Source organism: Notechis scutatus, chromosome 2 (assembly GCF_049901735.1).
Source record: "Notechis scutatus isolate UNSWTSFEM ecotype Mainland chromosome 2, rNotScu1.2, whole genome shotgun sequence".
In the NCBI taxonomy this organism is placed as follows: domain Eukaryota; kingdom Metazoa; phylum Chordata; class Lepidosauria; order Squamata; family Elapidae; genus Notechis; species Notechis scutatus.
In genome coordinates this window covers 8,666,263-8,684,123 of record NC_142010.1, presented here as the reverse complement: position 1 = coordinate 8,684,123, position 17,861 = coordinate 8,666,263, and the positions used below count along the sequence as shown (strand labels likewise).

General features: G+C 45.1%; 3 protein-coding genes across 3 annotated transcripts in view; all 3 read right to left on the bottom strand.

Annotated features, from left to right (window-relative positions):
- The window catches only part of LOC113427233 (uncharacterized), a 47,247-nt gene extending 42,302 nt beyond the window's left edge, over positions 1-4,945 (bottom strand). Inside the window, exon 1 of the mRNA XM_087953224.1 lies at positions 4,880-4,945. The gene's annotated coding sequence lies outside the window, so the exon portion shown is untranslated. The remainder of the gene's footprint in view (positions 1-4,879) is intronic.
- The window catches only part of LOC113432086 (uncharacterized), a 110,475-nt gene extending 105,529 nt beyond the window's left edge, over positions 1-4,946 (bottom strand). The window contains exon 1 of the mRNA XM_087953087.1: positions 4,880-4,946. The gene's annotated coding sequence lies outside the window, so the exon portion shown is untranslated. The remainder of the gene's footprint in view (positions 1-4,879) is intronic.
- Positions 4,947-12,530: 7,584 nt separating this feature from the next.
- Positions 12,531-17,399, bottom strand: LOC148131702 (uncharacterized). The gene is made up of 2 exons (XM_087953346.1): positions 17,307-17,399; positions 12,531-14,273 (listed from the first exon to the last, which is right to left on the bottom strand). Exon 2 carries the CDS (start codon positions 13,152-13,154, stop codon positions 12,792-12,794), a length of 363 nt encoding a protein of 120 aa, XP_087809472.1. The 5' UTR covers positions 13,155-14,273; positions 17,307-17,399; the 3' UTR covers positions 12,531-12,791.
- Positions 17,400-17,861: the final 462 nt, after the last annotated feature.

Below are 17,861 nucleotides of genomic sequence, written 5' to 3'. Positions count from 1 at the left end.
CTAATGTATCACTAAGTTGCCATGCTTGCAAAAACATTTACTGCATTGGGAGCACTTTTAGCGCATCTCGCCTGTGTGGGTCCTTCCATGAACCACAAGGGAGCTGTTTAACTAAAGCTTTTCCCACATTTGGATAATTTGTATGGCTTTCCTCCAGTGTGGCTCCTGTCATGCTTAATCTGTGATTTGCTATCTGTGATGTTCCCACAATAGGCACATCTATGGAGCTTTCCCACCACTCTTCTTAAAGAGGTTAAAAATATGTGTGATCTCTGGTTGCATGGAGCTTTGATACTGTTTTCTTCCTCACAGGGCAAGGCCTGCCTTACTGTCTACTCCTTGTGACTAACCAATTGTCTTTTTCCTCTCCACCCACTTCTAGACATTTCCCTATTTTTCTGAATGAAAAATAATCTCCTTTGACCTTTTTGTATAATCTATTGTTGAGTTCTGCATAATCTACTTTTTTCAGGTTGAAATATCTTCTTGATTTTCTCTCCTTTGTCTCTCACCAGCTGAGTAAGGAGAAGAATTGTGTGCTTTTCCGAAGGCTCAATTTGCTTCCATTTTCAAAGTTGCTGGTTATTCTCAGTTGGTCCAGAGTGCTTTTATTGATATCCTCTTCGCTGTAAGATTTAAATAAAAGTGTAACTTTAAAATTGTTTATTTATAAAATGATTGCAGAAGATGTGAAAACAAGTATACATTACAAGTAAAAAGCAAACATGCCACAATGCTGAAATAGCTTCTAATGTTAATTATGATTCATTTGACACATTGAAGATTATAAGGGGTGGGATTCAAAAATCCCAGCAACTGGTTCGCTGCCCAGTTGCTGGGTGGACATGGCCATCGTAGGCGTGGCCTACCGGAACTTCCGGGAGGGCCGTTTTTCGCCTTCCCAAGGGGCCAAAGGCTTCCCTCGGGCTCTGGGAGGGCAAAAACGACCTCCCTCGGGCTCTAGAGGCCCTCTGGAAGCCAGAAACAGGCCCATTTTGTGACTTCTGGTACTTTCGGTAGGGCCATTTTTCACCTTCCCAAGGGTCCGGAGGCTTCCCTCGGGCTTCTGGGAGGCCTCCCCCAGGCTCTAGAGGCCCGAGGGAAGCAGGAAACAGGCCCATTTCCGGACTTCCGCTACTTCCAGAAGGCCCGTTTCCCCCCTCCCAGAGCCTCCGCGCGGACTCTGCACTTACCTGCATTGAAAATGGGCTGCGTGGAAATTCCTGGAGGAGAAGGGAGGGGTGACTGGGGCCAGTCAGTCGATTCAAACACCAGTTCAGTGAACCAGATGCAAATTTAACATCACCAGTAGACTCTCACGCCTGAAGATTACCGAGACCCAAGTTCAAATATTCATTCATGAAATACACTTGTTTGACTTGGGTCAATCACAAATTCTTCATACTGCAATTATTGGGATAATTCAGATAAATGTTTTACCAAACATGCTATTTCTCTTTCATACTTTAAATATTATAATTGAAACTCAATTTAAACTATGGCAGATGGACATCTCTAAGTTTTGATGGTAAAGGAAAAAGCCAAGAATTAAATATAAATTATTGCAAGATGCTAAGGAAAGAGGTTTGGATTTATTAGATTTGAAATTTCTTTGATGCTTGTTGTTTTCTGGAAAAAAGAGCGAGTGACTCTTCAAAATAAGAAGTTACTTGAGCTTGACAGCCATGAATACAGATTTTGATGGCACAGCTATTTATAGGTTAAAGCAAATGTTGATTTTAATAATCACTTTGTTAGACATACCATCTTAAGAGTTTGGAAGAAATATAAAGTTCTCTAGGATGATGCCTCTTTGTCTGTCTGCTTGGAAACATTTTTAAAGAAAAGAAATGGTAGCAAGAAATGGTAGCAAGAAATGGTAGCAAGGCCAGACTGGCAGACTGGCAGCCAGACTGGCAGGTCAAATAATATTTTTTCAGTTATCATGACATCCTTAAATCTAAACAGGAGTTGGAATCAGAAGGATGTTTGTCATTGGTTTATATATTTACAATCAAAAGAAAGATTTGAACTAGACAAAAAGAGCTATGGATACGATTTTGTGAAAAATGAATTGGAAATGCTACTTGGTAGTATTGAACATATTGTTGCTAAGATTTATAAACTGTTATTGAACTTGCAGAATGAATATGTAAAGCATTGTATGACTCAGTGGGCAAAGAACTTTGGATGCAATATAATGCTTGAACAATGGAAGAATAGAACAGAGTTGGAAGGGATCTTGGAGGCAGAAAGCTCTATACCAAATGGTTTTATGATGATGGTTGGTATCTAACATCGAAAAAATTATCAAGAATATGTAGAGGCACCTCGAATGTTGGAAATGTAAATAAGAGATTTTATCATTTATGGTGGACATGTGACCAAGAAATATTGTAGTAGAATTCACATCTTAATACCAAAGCTGCTTAAAGAGAATATAAAGATAAAACCAGAAAGATTTATTTTAGGTTTAATGGATAAAGAACTTGAAATGAAACTTTGATATTATATATGTTGATGACATCAAGAATGCTACATGCAAAAAAATGGAAGGATGTTTTCATTCTCACAGTGGATGAATGGCTGTAAAACCTGATGGAGTTAGCAGAGATGGCTAAATTGACTGCCTTGGTTAAAGAAAAGAACAGGATTAATTTTGTTTCTACATGGAAACTGCTTTTGGAGTTTGTTCTTCAGATAAAAAAAAAAGAAAGTTTTATTTTGGGCTTTGTTGATTAGATAGGTTTGTTGTTATAGAAGTGCTAGTATTTATTATCTTAAGAAGTTGAGGTTTCATATTATTCTACTGCTCCAAAAGGAGTCAGAAATCAATGTTTTTCATTTTCCTTTCCCCTACACTTTTCTCTCTTCCCCTTTTCCTCCCGTTTTTCCAATATTTTAATTTTTTCTTTACACTTCTGTATCTACATTTTGATGAATTAATAAAATATTTGTGTAAAAACAAATTCTTAGCAGTCTAAAGGGTTATCATGAAATATAACTAGAAGTGCTGGGGATAGATTATACAATTGTAGATATGTATACAGAGCGAAGTACAAATACACACACCTACAAATATGTATATATGTGGAAAATCCATGTGTTTTCAGCCTGAAAGGTATCCCAAACTGGTTACAGTCAAATCTTCTGTGCTAACTTTAGAGATGTGGGAGCTTTAACTGATGAAATTATGCCTTAAAGGCTCTGCAAGATTTGAAGCACCAGTTTTGCCATGGAAGTCCTCAGTTCCAAATAAGGGCAGAAAATATTGTCCACAACCACTCTGGTGACATCCTAATTCAAGTAGTCCTCACTCACTGACCACATTTGGGACTGGCATCTGTGTCACTAAGCAGCACGATCATGAAGCATGATGTCACATGAGAGTGCCAATTTACAGCTGTTCCTCTGCAATTGTTAAGCAAATCATTTTTGGTTGTTCAAGGCAAGTTCACATGACCGTGGTTTGCAACTTCCTGCTGACATCTCCACTGATTTTGCTTGTGCAAAGCTAGCTGGGAAGGTCAGAAATGGGGATCCTGAGTGTGGGATACTAAAACCATCATAAATGTGCACTGGTTGGCAGAACCCAAATTGGTGCAAGTCCTTTTTCTGCACCTTCATAACCACAGGAAGTGCTGACATATGGTCATTGAACGAGTGCTACAATGACCACAAATTTGTGGATCCACTGTGTATGTGCCTTTACAGTGCCATAGTAACTTTGAGGGCCTAGGGAAGAAGTGGTAAGCGAGGACTACCTATATAACTGATCATCCCAAAGTGTCTCAATAATTATTTTTTAAAAAGTGCTGGCTTAAACAAAGTTGAACCTGGTTAATACATGGATGGGGTGCCAATAGGAAATACCATGCTTATTGGCAAGACATGGAAATAAAAAAAGCAAACATTCCAGAAAAGACAGTGGCAGATCAATCCAATATTATTGCCAAAACAAACAAACAACCCCAGCAGGTCCATAACAGAACAACAGAATTGGAAGAGATCTTGGAGATCTTCTAGTCCAGTGGTTCTCAACCTTCCTAATGCCGCGACCCTTTAATACAGTTCCTCATGTTGTGGTGACCCCTCAACCATAAAATTATGGCTCAGATCCTAAGACCATCGAGAATATGTGTTTTCCGATGGTCTTAGGCGACCCCTGTGAAAGGGTCATTTGATCCCCAAAGGGGTCGCAACCCACAGATTGAGAATCACTGTTCTAGTCCAATCCCCTGCTCAGTCAGTACAGCCCATACCATTCTGGATAATTGGCTGTCCAGCTTCTTCTTCAAGGTTCCTCACAAACCTGACAACTTTGTTGTGCAAAAAAGTAGAAGACGTAATTAGAGGGTCAACTATACTGGACTTAAAACTTATTGACAGTAGAAATGAAAGAGCAACAACCGCGACTGGGGGCTTGAAACTAAAACATATGAAGAACAGTTGTAGGAATTGGGTATGTCTAGTCTGGTGAAAAGAAGGATTAGGGGTGACATGATAAGCACTGTTCCAATATTTGAGGTGCTGCCACAAAGAAGAGACGGTTAACTTATTCTCCAAAGTACCAGAAGGCAAGACAAGAAGTAATGGATAAACCAATGAAAAGAGAGAAGCATCCTAGAAACAAGAACAAATTTCCTGATAATAATTGAACAGTGGAACAGCTTGCCTTCCCAGGTTGTGGGTGCTGCACCACTAGAGGCTTTGAAGAAGATACTGGACAGCCACTTGTCTCATGTTTGAACAGGCTGTTGGACCAGATGACCTCCAAGGTCACACCCATATGCTAGTGGCTTCTCTGCTTCCACGCTGGGGAGGAAACCAAACAGCCTTTCTTGCTCACAGCCTCTCCTCCAACCTGTCCTCAACTCACCCTCCAGCTGCTGCTTTGACCCTGGGAAGAGCACAAAAGCTACTCGGCGCATCACCTTCCTCCCATGAGTGATCCGGTAGATCCTGCGCTTCTCCTCCCCTCCCCTCCCCTCCTTTCTAGCAATGCAGTACTTGATGTTTTAACTCCTTAAAGCTCAGCCCCAGATACCTCTACTCTACTCTACTATTGACGGCTTTCTAGGCACCAATGTTGCCCATCTGACCGCCATCTCCCGATAGGAGGCAGTAAAACAGGCTTGTCCTGTCTCTACCTATTAAGGCGTTTTGCAAGACATTTTCACTGATTACATGCCACTGAGTCTTTTTCGACTCCGAGCAACCGATCTTTGCAACCGATCCAAGTGAAATAGAGAAACGTGACACTACTTAACTTGTGAAAATTAGCTACATGCTGAGCCCTAAATAGTCATGAGGTGGTTACAGAATGACAGAATAAGAGTTGGAGGAAGGGACCAATTCTCCAAGCAGGGGATCCTATACTATTCCGGATAAATGGCTGTCCAGTTTCCTCTTAAAAACCTCTGCTGAACTTCTGGGGGCAAGGCATTCCACTGATTAATTGTTCTTACTGACAGGAAGTTTCTCTTTAATTCTAGGTTGGGTCCCTTTCAAATAAGTCTCCCTCTGTTATTTCTTGTCCTGCTTTCAGGAGCTTTGAAGAATAGGATGACACACACACACACCCTTTTTTTTTCTTCCTAGGTAAGCCCAGTTCAATTGTGGTTGTATGTGAAGGATCACCTGTAGTATCTTTTTATCTTCATTCTCACAGAACCTAAAGAATTGCTCTGAGCAACCTTCCCAATTTCCAGAGGAATTAGATTTCCACCTTGAGTACTACTGGGTCTATGGGCGTGGCTTGGTGGGCATGGTGTGGCATGGTTTGGTGGGCGTGGCAGGGGAAGGATATTGTAAAATCTCCATTCCCACCCCACTCCAGGTAAAGGGTACTGCAAAACCTCCATTCCCACCCCACTATCCTGCTTTCCAGCTCCATTCTCCTGTGCAGGGCAACAAAAGAAGATCCAGCCGATCAGCTAGGACTCGAGAGCAGAGATGGGGGCGGGGCCAGTCAGAGGTGGTATTCCGAACTACTCAAAATTCCCGCTACCAGTTCTCCAGAACTGGTCAGAACCTGCTGAATACCACCTCTGAGCCTGTGGTTCCAGGGCTGCTAACCAACTGGTTGAATTACTGGTTGGATCTTTACAGGTTTAAGTGATGATGCTGGGGTTGTGCAATGTAGTGAGCTCTGTGTCTTTGGCTAATCTAATGGTAGTGGATTAATCCTATTATGTCCTAAAAGGTCATGTCCTGTTCTTAGATGTCACAAAGGTGCTTTTTCAGGAGGGCAACTGGACTTCCTTGTTTTGTTTTGTTTTCTTTTGAAGATGTTTCCCTTCTCATCCAAGAAGCTTCTTCAGCTCTGACAAGATAGTGGGGAATGATATCCTGACAGAGCTGAAGAAGCTTCTTGGATGAGAAGCGAAATGTCTTCAAAAGAAAACAAACAAGAATGTCCAGTTGCCTTCTGAAAAAGCATCTTTGGGACAACCATGACCTGGATGACTAAGAATCTTTAGGGACTCCTGTTCCTAGAATTTGGATGGTGGAGAATATAAATTTTAATCCCATCGCTGGAGTTGAAGGTCTTTTATTTGTGAATAGGCTGGCCCAATCTTTCTTAATGAACACAAAATATCTGCTGGAGGCTATTAAGAAAGACCAAGTCTGCTTTCTTTCTTTAAAAGGATGTTTCCACATTTCTCCTTTGGGGAAATATAATATTCTGATATTACCCAAAATATTTCATTCTTCCGGGGGGAGGGGGGGAGGAAGGTTTTCCCACAATCCCAAAATGTTATGACTGATTTCCTGTGGCTCCCAAGGATTTAGGACATGGCAGCACCATCAGGCCAGACACTCCAAGGGAGCCAGCTTCATTCCTGCTGGCCAGGGCTGCATCCAAGAGCACCCACAGTGCCAATTCATTCCTGAAGGAGGAAATTTGATATTTGCTAAATGCCATGTAAACCTGCCTGCACGGAAGTCTCCATTAGGTCACACAGAGAGAACAATATTTAACAGATTTAACAGATAACCAGAGTTGGAAGGGACCTTGTAAGTCATCTAGTCCAACCCCCCGCCCAAGCAGGAGACCCCACACCATTTCCGACAAATGGCAGTCCAATCTCTTCTTGAAAGTCTCAAGTGATGGCGCTCCCACAACTTCCGAGGGCAAGCTGTTCCATTGGTTGATTGTTCTCACTGTCAGAAAGTTTCTCCTTATTTCCAGCTTAAATCTCTCCTTGTTCAGTTTCCATCCATTATTTCAGTGCACCCACAATCCCTTAATGCAGTTTGCACAGTGTTAAGGTAGCAAAACAGAGCAGTTTTCTCCCTCTCCCATGTGACAGTGATTAGAAGCAGCCGCCATTTTGACTCTAAGGCAGCTGTGACAAAATGGCAGCCGTTTCCACAAGTCCACCACATGGCCCAGGGATGAATCCCGAGCATACTGAAAATAACGGCTGCTTCCAGGATACCGTCGTGTGGCCCTGGGATGCCTGTCCTGGCCTGCTTCACCAGCTTGAGGTTCAGAGATCTTCAAAGGGTATGGAGGAGGAGGCTGTGAGGCCTGGTGGGGTGGGAGTCAGGCCTGTGGGGATGCAGCAGGGGAGGAAAAAAGCCTTTGGGGACCCCTGTGGGTGGGGAAAAGGCTTGTGGAGGCCCCATGGGGAGGGAAAGGCCTGTGGGGACTCTATGGGGAAGAAAAGGCCTGTGGGGACCCTGGGGAGGGGGGAAATGGCTATAGGGATCCTGTGGAGAGGGAAAGGCTTGATAACAAAAAAAAAAAGATAGTACACCGTTATCAAATTAATATTTTCCCTTTTTTCTCTCCAATCACAGGTCTACTTTTGAGATATCTTTCAGTAAAATGAATCAGGCTGCAACTTAAACAGTCAATTTCTCAGCTACACTTCCAATGACGGATCAAAAATGAAATTTAAGCCTTCTCTAAACTTATCACCTTTGCCTAATGTGGATTTCCTTGACTTTCTCTCCTATGTGTAAACCTATATGATTTATAAGTCATTTATATGGTTTCTCTCTGGTCCCTCACCAGGTCAAAACAGTGACAAAATTTTTTTGCACAAACCAGACATTCAAAGGGTTTCTCTCCTGTGTGAGTCCTCTGGTGTATCACCAGGTTGGAATTCCGACTGAAACTTTTCCCACAATCTGGATACTCATGCGATTTTTTTCCTGTATGAGTCAACTGATGGCTCACCAAGCTGGAATTCTGATTGAACATTCATATGGTTTCTCTCCTGTGTGAGTCCTCTGGTGTTTCACTAGGTCAGAACAGTAAGTGAAACTTATTCCACACTCTGGACACTCGTATGGCTTCACTCCTGTATAAGTCCTCTGGTGTATCAGTAGATCAGAATTCCAACTGATTTTTTCCCCATAATCTGGACATTGGTATGGTTTCTCTCTTATGAGAATCCTCTGATGTTTCACCAGTTTGGAATTCTGACTGAATTTCCCCCCACAATTGGGACATTCAAAGGGCTTCTCTCCTCTGTGACTCCTTTGGTGTATCACCAGGTGGATATTCTGACTGAAACTTTTCCCGCAATCAGGACATTCAAAGGGTTTCTGTTAGATCGGGTAGATCGGTTCCAATCAGAGACGCGAGACCAGTGTACTTCAAGCTCTTTATTTCATTGTATAGACCTGTACAAGATCTTGGAGCCGCGGCAGCCCTTCATATAGGGATTGCTCGTGGCTCGTCGGCCAATGACAGTACTTTGAATCTCCCGCGATCGGCTCAGCCAATCGCGGTCGATTCCAAGTAAGCCAATCACGGTTGTTGAGTAGGCCAATCAGAATGCAGTTCGTGCAGACCAATCAGAATTTACCTTTTGGAGTATGTTAATACAGAACACCCCTCCCCTCTTGGTTCAGTCCTACGGGACGTGGTTACGTAGTCACGCAGATAGGCGGGGCTCCGTACCTGCCTATTTGACCTGCGCAGCTCAGTTGTTGTTTGGTCTTCGACCGGTTCGGATGGACTCTTCGTCACTCTCGTCCTTCTCGATGGAACCGCCTGGAAGGGTGAGCCGGGCCTACTGTGGTAGCTCCCACCCGGTCTACCCGGGTCGGTTGAGCTGCCGGTTCTGCTGTTCCCGCCTGGTCTTTCTGGGCTGGTTGAACTGGCTTGGCTGCTCCTTCCAGGTGAAGCTCCCGGTTGTTCGTCTGCTGAGGGGTCGTCGTCTGCCAGTGAGTATTGCTGGTTTATTTTGGTTTGGGGGTGTTCAGTTTGTGTTTTAGAGTTTTCTTCCCCTCTTTGTTTATTGTTTGAAGTTTCCCCCCCTCTCTGGTTTCTTTATTAGTGATTGTTTGTGGTGTTTGTGTGCTGTCCGTGTTGTCGGTGGTTGTTCTTGACCTTAGTTGGTCGATGTGCCACTTCCAGCTTTGTCCGTCGTCCGTTTGTAGCCGGTACGACCAGGGGCCCGTTACCTGGGTTATTTTTGCCAGTACCCAGAGCGGGTCCCCTGTGAAATTTTTGGCATATACCGTGTCTCCTGGGGTAAATGTTCGGTGTTTGCTTGATGAGTCTGGGGGTTTCTCGGGATTGTATGTGGGGTGCAGTCTGTCTAGCTGGGACCGTAATTTTCTTCCCATTAGTAGTTCTGCTGGGCTTTTGTTGGTCGTTGTGTTGGGTGTTATGTGTTGTATTAATAGCATTTTATTTATTTTGTCCTGTATGTCCCCGGTTTTGATTTTTTCTATGGCGTCTTTTGTATAATGGACCATGTGCCCGTTTTGTATAACGGACCATCCGCCCGTTCGCCGCCGGATGGGTGGGCGCTGTCAACACATGCCGTATGCCCCGTTCCGCCAGGAATTTTTCGAAAGCTAGTGCGGTAAATTGTGACCCGTTGTCTGACACTAGCACGTTTGGTAGACCATGGGTGGTGAATAGTCTGTTTAATTCCTTGATAACGGCCTCTGTGGTGGTGGATTTCATGGCGCTCACCTCCAGCCAGTTGGAGTAAGCGTCGACCGTTATCAGGAATGTGTGTCCCTTGGTAGGTCCGGCGAAGTCTATATGGATCCTAGACCATGGTCCCCTGGGGGTCTCCCATTCCAGGATTGGGGTGGAGGGCGGGCTTGGTCTGGATTCCTGGCATTTTTGCATGAGGCCACCCAAGTTTCAATCTGTTTGTCCATCCCTGGCCACATAGTCAATACCCTTTTTTGTAAAGTTTCAGGGATCACAACCCTGTCCCCCCAAAGTATGCAACCCTTCTGCATAAACAGTTCGGTCTGCCGGTTTCAAAAGGTTTTAAACTGCTCACTGCCGTCGGTTTCCGGCCACCCTTTTTCCACCCAATTCAAGACCTGCGCCAGCCGTTTGTCTTTATTAGTTTCTCTGGCAATGTCTGACGCGGTCAGGGGTGGATTGGGTAGTGTCTCTATGTGCAGTGTCGATGTTGTGGGTGCTGGGTCGTCCTCCAGGTCGGGCAGGGGGGAGCGGCTCAACGCGTCTGCATGTGTGATGTTCTTCCCGGGTCGGTGTGTCAGTTGGTAGCTGTAGGCGGCAAGGAACTCGGACCACCTTGTCATCCTTGGTGACAGTATGTTCGGGGTGGCCTTGTTCCCTGCCAGTATCCCTAGCAGCGGCTTGTGGTTGATAATAATTGAAAAGGTCCTACCGTATAGGTATTCGTGGAAGCGCTTCACGCCGGTGATTACTGCTAGGGCCTCCTTGTCCAGCTGGCTGTAGTTCCTCTCCGGCTTGGACAGCGTTCTTGAGAAGAAGGCAATGGGTGCTTCTCTCCCATCTGGCAGCGTGTGGCTGAGGATGGCTCCGACACCAAAGGGTGAAGCGTCGCAGGTCACGGTCAACAGTAAGGTCTCGCTGTATTGCATGAGGACTGCGTCTGATGTTAGTAGGTCTTTTATTTGTTTGAAAGCATTTTCTTCCCACTTCCCCCAGGCCCAGGTGGCTGTTTTGTCCAGCAGCCTATGAAGGGGTTCCGCTGTGGTCGTCTTCTGGGGCAGGAAAACATTATAAAAATTAATAAGTCCAAGAAAAGCCTGCAGTTCTGTTTTATTTCACGGTCTAGGGGCTTCTCTGATGGCTTTAACCTTTTTTTCCGTGGGGTGGATTCCGTTTTTGTTTAGAAGGTATCCCAGGAACTTAACTTTCTCTGTGCAAAGTTGACATTTTTCTTTTTTCACTTTTAGCCCGGTGTCTTTGAATTTCTGTAAGACCTCCCTTAGGCGGCTCTCCAATTGGGTTTTATTTGTAGCTGACACTAGCACATCGTCGAAGTAGGGTACCACCCCTTTTATCCCTTGTAATAGTCTCTCCATCAGGCTCTGGAATACCCCTGGTGCCACGCTGACTCCGAATTGGAGTCTTTTGCATAAGAATGCCCCCCGGTGGGTTGCGCCTCTGCTGTCTCAGCGTCGACTGGCAGCTGCTGGTATGCCTGTGCCAGATCGAGTTTTGCGAAGACTTTGCCTCCCCTCAGTGAGTGCAGAAGGTGCTGTACCACTGAGACGGGGTAAGCACTCTGCTGCAGGGCATGGTTGAGGGTGGCCTTGTAGTCACCACAGATCCTCACTGACCCATCTGGCTTGATCGGGGTGACTATAGGGGTTTCCCACCGGGCATGGTCTATCGGCTCTAAGACCCCTTGCACGATGAGCTTGTCCAATTGCTCATCGATTTGGGGCTTGAGCGTGAATGGCACTCGCCGTGGCTTAAGGCGGATTGGGGCAATGTTCGGGTTTAGGTTGAAAGATATCGGGGACCCCCGGTACTTGCCTAGGTCGCCGTTGAAGACCTCCTGGAAGTCCCTCACGAGCATTTCTTCCCAGTCTGCCTCGGCGACGTGGTTGATGCCCGTCACCTCGATCCCCAATGGCGCAAACCATTGCAGTCCCAGCAGGCTTGGGTGGTCTTTGTCCACAATGGTAAGCGGAAGCACCTCTGCATGCCCCTTGAATGTTATTTTAAAATGTCCAATCCCGACCACGGGAATGCAGTTTCCCTGATAGTCCTTCAGGGTCAGCTTCTGGTTTTCTAGTTTGTGCCTGTGGATGGTAGGCACCAGGCGCTTGATTGTACGCCAGGAGACCATGGAGAGGTAGGATCCGGAATCTACCTCCATCTTGCATGGCTGATCCTCGATGCCTACCTCCACGTGCATTTTCCGGGCGTCGAGGGTAGTTGAGTGCCCAATGATGACCGTCTGATGGGTCTCTTCTTTGCGCCGGGCCTCGCTGAACCGCTTGTTCCTCCCGTCCTGGCTCCACTGGCTCTCGGCGTGTCGGTCTCTGGTCCTGGGGGTGCAGTCTCATCGCGGGGGCTGCGTCTCGTCGCCGGGGCTGTAGTTCCTCTTATTCCGGCACACCTTGGCGATGTGCCCCCGTTTGTCACAGTGCTGACAGATGGCGTCGAGGAATCGGCACTCTGAGCGGGGATAGTCGCCACCACACCCGGCACACTGGAACCCCGACTTACGGCCTCGCCGTTCCCGCCGGTCTCGTTCCACCTGCAGTCGGTGGATCTCCTCATCCTCGGTCTCAGAGAAGGAGTCGAGGTCCCCGTGGTGTGTGGTGGTGGCCTTGTGGCTGGCCTCCGGACGTCCTTCCGGGGTTGATGCCGTTTCCACGGTTGTGGGTCGGTCTGCTGCGTTCATCTGCCGCATTCGGGCCGCGGACTGCTTGGTGGCTTCGGCTGCAGTTGCTTCGGCGATGGCCTCGGTGACTGAGATGTCCGCCCTTGCCATCAGCCAGCTCTGGAGGATGGGGTCCCTGAGCCCGAGGACCACGCGGTCTCGCAAAGCCTCGTCCATGTCGGTGAACCCTCACATGCCCCCGAGGTTCCTGAGCATGGCCACGAAGTTGCTGATGCTCTCGCCCTCTTTCTGGTCCCTCCGATAGAACTCGTGCCGTCTGATGAGGTTGGGCACGGTGGGGGCGTAGTGGCTTCGCAGTAGCCAGTCGAGGTCGGGCCAGTCCATCTCTTTCACGTCTGCGGGCTTGGCTAGAGCTTTGGCCATCTTGAACACTGCGGGCCTGCAGTGCGTCAGGAACACGGCCCTCTTCTTCTGTCCGTTGGCATCCTTTAAATTGCTGCTCTCGAGGAACATTAGGAATCGGTCAATGTATGATTCCCAGTCCTCGGCTGCCTGGTCGAAGGGTGTGGGTGGCGAGTTGCTGCCGGCCATCTCGTTGGTCGTTCAGTGTTGATTCGCCACATGCTCGGTTGGTCTCTTGTCTCACGATCCCATCCTCGTCGCCAGTGTTAGATTGGGTAGATTGGTTCCAATCAGAGACGCGAGACCAGTGTACTTCAAGCTCTTTATTTCATTGTATAGACCTGTACAAGATCTTGGACCCACGGCAGCCCTTCATATAGGGATTGCTCGCGGCTCGTCGGCCAATGACAGTACTTTGAATCTCCCGCGATCAGCTCGGCCAATCGCGGTCGATTCCAAGTAAGCCAATCACGGTTGTTGAGTAGGCCAATCAGAATGCAGTTCGTGCGGACCAATGAGAATTTACCTTTTGGAGTATGTTAATACAGAACAGTTTCTCTCCTGTGTGAGTCCTTTGGTGTCCCACGAGGTGAGATTTTCTAATGAAACTTTTCTTACAATCAGGACATTCAAAGATTTTCTCTCCCATGTGAGTCCTCCGATGTATCACCAGATTGCCTTGCTCACCAAAGCAGTAACCACATGGGAACCCTTTCCTGTGTGGATCCTTCCATGCACCACAAGGGAGCTATTCTGACCATAGTTTTACCAAATTCAGAGCATTTATATGGCTTTTCTCCAGTGTGGATCATCTCGTGATTTACAAGAAGCTGTGATTTACAATCTGTGCTTTTCCCACAATAGGCGTATCTATGGAGCTTTTCCACCGATATTCTTGAGGAGGTCAAAAAAAAATATGAGATCCCTTGTTTAGTGGTGCTTTGATTCAAGCCCTTTTCTTCCTCACAGGGTGAGACCTGTATTACTGTCTGCCCTACATGACTTTCTAATTGACTTTTTCCTCCCCACTGGCTTCCAGATATTTCCCTCTTTTCTGAATGGAAAAACAATCTCCCTTGACTTTTTCATGTAATGTATCTTTGACTTCCGCATATTCTACTTTTTCCAGGTTGAAATTTCTTACTGATTTTCTTTCCTTTGTCTCTCGGCTGCTGGAGAAGGAGAAGAATTGTGTGGTTTTCTAAAGGAAATGTAAAATAGATGTATTTCTGCCTCAATTCGTTTTCCTTTTCAATGTTGCTTGTTATTCTCAGTTGTCTAGAGTTCTCTTATTGGCATCATCTTTGTCTGTAAGATTCAAACAAAAGTATAACTTTAATTGTTTATTAATTGGTTTAAAAACCAATGTATAAATTGTTTTGTTAAAAAAGGGGGGGAGTATACATTACAACAAAAAAGCAAACATGCCACAATGCTGGAATAATCTCTTACATTAATTATGATTCATTTGACACATGGAACACTACTGAGATCCAAGCATAAAATCCATTCAAGCATAAAATGGCTTGTTGGCAAATACAGTCATGCGAAAAAGAAAGTGCACACTCTTTGAGTGCCCTTGATCAATTGATCATCAGCAAGTACCTCTATAAAAGCCAAAGTTGAAGGAGTTTGCTTGTCTCCAGCATTGTGGTGTTGTTGCTGCCCATTGAATGGGAAGGTTTACAAGGACATTTTCAAATAATTTAAAATTTATCCTAGAGCGAGGAAGATTATTTAGAAGTAGAAAACATTCAAGACAATGTTCCCAAGAGTGGACATCCTAGCAAATTCACCCCAAGGTCAGACTATGCAATGCTCAGAGAAATAGCAAAAAACCAAAGTGTTACATCTCAGACTCTGCAGGCCTCAGTGACCATGTTAAATTTTAAAGTTCATGACAAATATAATCAGAAAAAGACTAAAGAGAGGTAAGTTTCTTTTGGAAGAGTTGCTAGGAGAAAGCCTCCTCTCTAAAAAAAAAAAAAAAAAAACATGGCAGCACAACTAATATTTACAAAGTTGCATCTGAACAAATCACAATTCTTCTGAAACATTGTCCTTTGGACAGACAAGACCAAAATGGAGATTGTTTGGCCGTAATACACAGTGCTATGTTTGACAAAAATCTCATACATACCATCCAGAGGTGCTATTCAGCAGGTTCTGACCAGTTCTGGAGACTGGTAGTGGAAATTTTGAGTAGTTTGGAGAACCGGCAAACACCACCTCTGACTGGCCCCGCCCCCATCTATTCTTCGCCTCCAGAGTCCCAGCTGATTGGCTGGGTCTTCTTTAGTTGCCCTGCACAGGAGAACGGAGCTGGAAAGCAGGTTAGTGGGGTGGGGAGGGAATGGGGATTTTGCAGTATCTTTCCCCTGAAGTGGAATGGGAATGGAGATTTTACAGGTTTTACAGTACCAAGCCACGCCATGCCCACGAAGCCACACCCACAGAACCGGTAGTAAAAAAAATTTGAATCCCACCACTGAAACCGTCAAGCATGGTGAATGAGGGATGATGATTTGGGTTTATTTTGCAGCCACAAGACTTGAACACTTTGCAATAATTGAGTCGACCATGAACTCTTCTCTATACCAAAATATTCTAGAGTCAAATGTGAGGCCACCAGTCCAACAGCTAAAGCGTGGCCAACATCAGGTTATACAACAGGACAATGATCCCAAAGCACACCAGCAAATCTACAACAGAATTACAGTAAAAGAAAAGAATCAAGGTGTTGCAATGGCCTAGTGACCTCAACCTGATCGAAATGCTGGGCCAGGATCTCAGGAGAGATGTGCAAAAAATAAATGCCTCAATGAATTGAAGCAATGTTTTAAGAAGAGTGGGCCTCCACAATGATGTTAGGGACTGATAAAGTCATACAGAAAACAATTACTTCAAGTTATTGCTGCTAAAGGTGGCTCTACAAGATATTTAATCACAAGATGTTATTTTTTCCACATATGGCTTCTCTATTTTGGCTTTCTTTTTATAAAATAAAAAAGATAGATTGTACAATTGTAGACATATGCATACAGAGAGAAATATAAATACAAATATATATACGGAAAAACTTCATGTGTTTCAGCCTCAAAAATGTCCTAAAATGGTTATAGTCAAAACATCTGAGCTAACTTTAGAGATGTGGGGCTTAACTGAATGAAATGATACTTAAAGCCTCAGGAAGATTTGAAGCACTAGTTTTGCTCATGGACGTCCTCAGCTCCAAATAAGGGCAGAAAATACTGTCGTTTTTTTACTGTCATTGTCACTAAGCAGCCCAATCATTAAGCATGATGTCACATGACTGCCAACTTACATCTGTTCCTCTGCTATTGTTAAGCAAATCACGGTGAGTTGTTAAAAGGCAATTTCACATCACTGTGACTTGCAATTTCCTGCCGGTATACTCATTTCTTTTGCTTGTCAAAAGCTAGCTGGGAAGGTCACAAATGGGGATCATGAGTGTGAGATGCTGCAACCATCAGAAATGTGCAACAGTTGGTAGAAGTTGAATTGGTGAAATTTTCCTGCACCTTCAAAACCACAGGAATTGCTGGTGTGTGGTCACTGAAGAAGTGCTGCTATGACCACAAATTTGTGGACCAGGTGTACGTCTTCTTTTACAGTGCCATAGTAACTTTGAAGGCTCAGGGAACAAGTGGTAAGTGAGGACTACCTATACAACCATCCCAAAAGGTCCTCAATAGCTTTTTTTTTAAGGGGGTGGGTTAAGCACAGTTGAACCTGGTTAATACACAGATGGGGCGCCAATAGGAAATACCATGGTTGCTGGCTAGAGATGGAAATTAAAAAAAACATAAACCCCAGAAGAGATCAGAGGCAGATCAGTTTGATATTTTTGTCAAGAAAACAGCACGTCCATAACAGATTAACAGAGTTGGAAAGGGATCTTAGAAGTTTTCTAGTCTAATCCCCGGCTCAGACAGCAGATTCTATACCATTTCAGACCAATGGTCATCCAATCTCTTCTTAGAAGCCTCCAGTGATGGAGCACTCATAATTTCTGGAGAAAAGCCATTACCAAAGAATCAAATTTAACTTGAAAGAGACTTTTTAAATCTTCCCACCAGCAGAAAATTGCAGCCACCAGTTTTAAGCAGCACCAGGGAAGGAAAGGAACATGTAGCAGCAACTGACTTGTTTCACCCTGTTGCTTCCATGGCGTGGAAGAAATCGAACAGCCCTACTTGCTCCCAGCCTCACACAATAACAGGGTTGGAAGGACCGTGAAGGTCTAGCCCAATACCCTGCACAAGGAGGAGACCCTGAAAAAAATGCTCTTTTCACTCCTCCGACTTGTCCTTAACTCACCTTCCAGTTGCTGCTCTTCCATTGGAAGTGAACAAGAGCTACTCTGCACATCACATTCCTCCCAGGAGTGAGCCAGAAGTTCCTTTCTGCTCCCCACCCCCACACCCTGTCTTTTCTAGCGATGCAGTACTTGGATGTTTTAACTCCTTTTAGCTCCACCACAGATGTCGCTATTATATTGTTGGCTTTCTTCTAGTCGCGGATGCTGCTTATTTGACTGCCATCTCGTGACAGGAGGACGAAAAGCAGGCTTGTCCTGTCTCTACCAAGGCGTTTGCAAGATGTTTTCACTGGTTACCTGCTACCATTTTTTTGACTCCTAACAACCTACCTTTGCAACTGAGCCAAGTAAAACAGTGAAATCTACCACTTTCCTTGTCAACATTAGCTATGTGCTGAGCCCTAAAAGTTCATGAAGTTCTTACAGAGTAAGAGTTGGAAGGGACTGACTCTCTAATGGGAAACTCTGTACCAGACCAATGGTTGTCCAATATCCTCTTAAAAACCTTCACTGATGGAGCCCCGGCAAGCCATTCACTGGAAACATTCAAATTC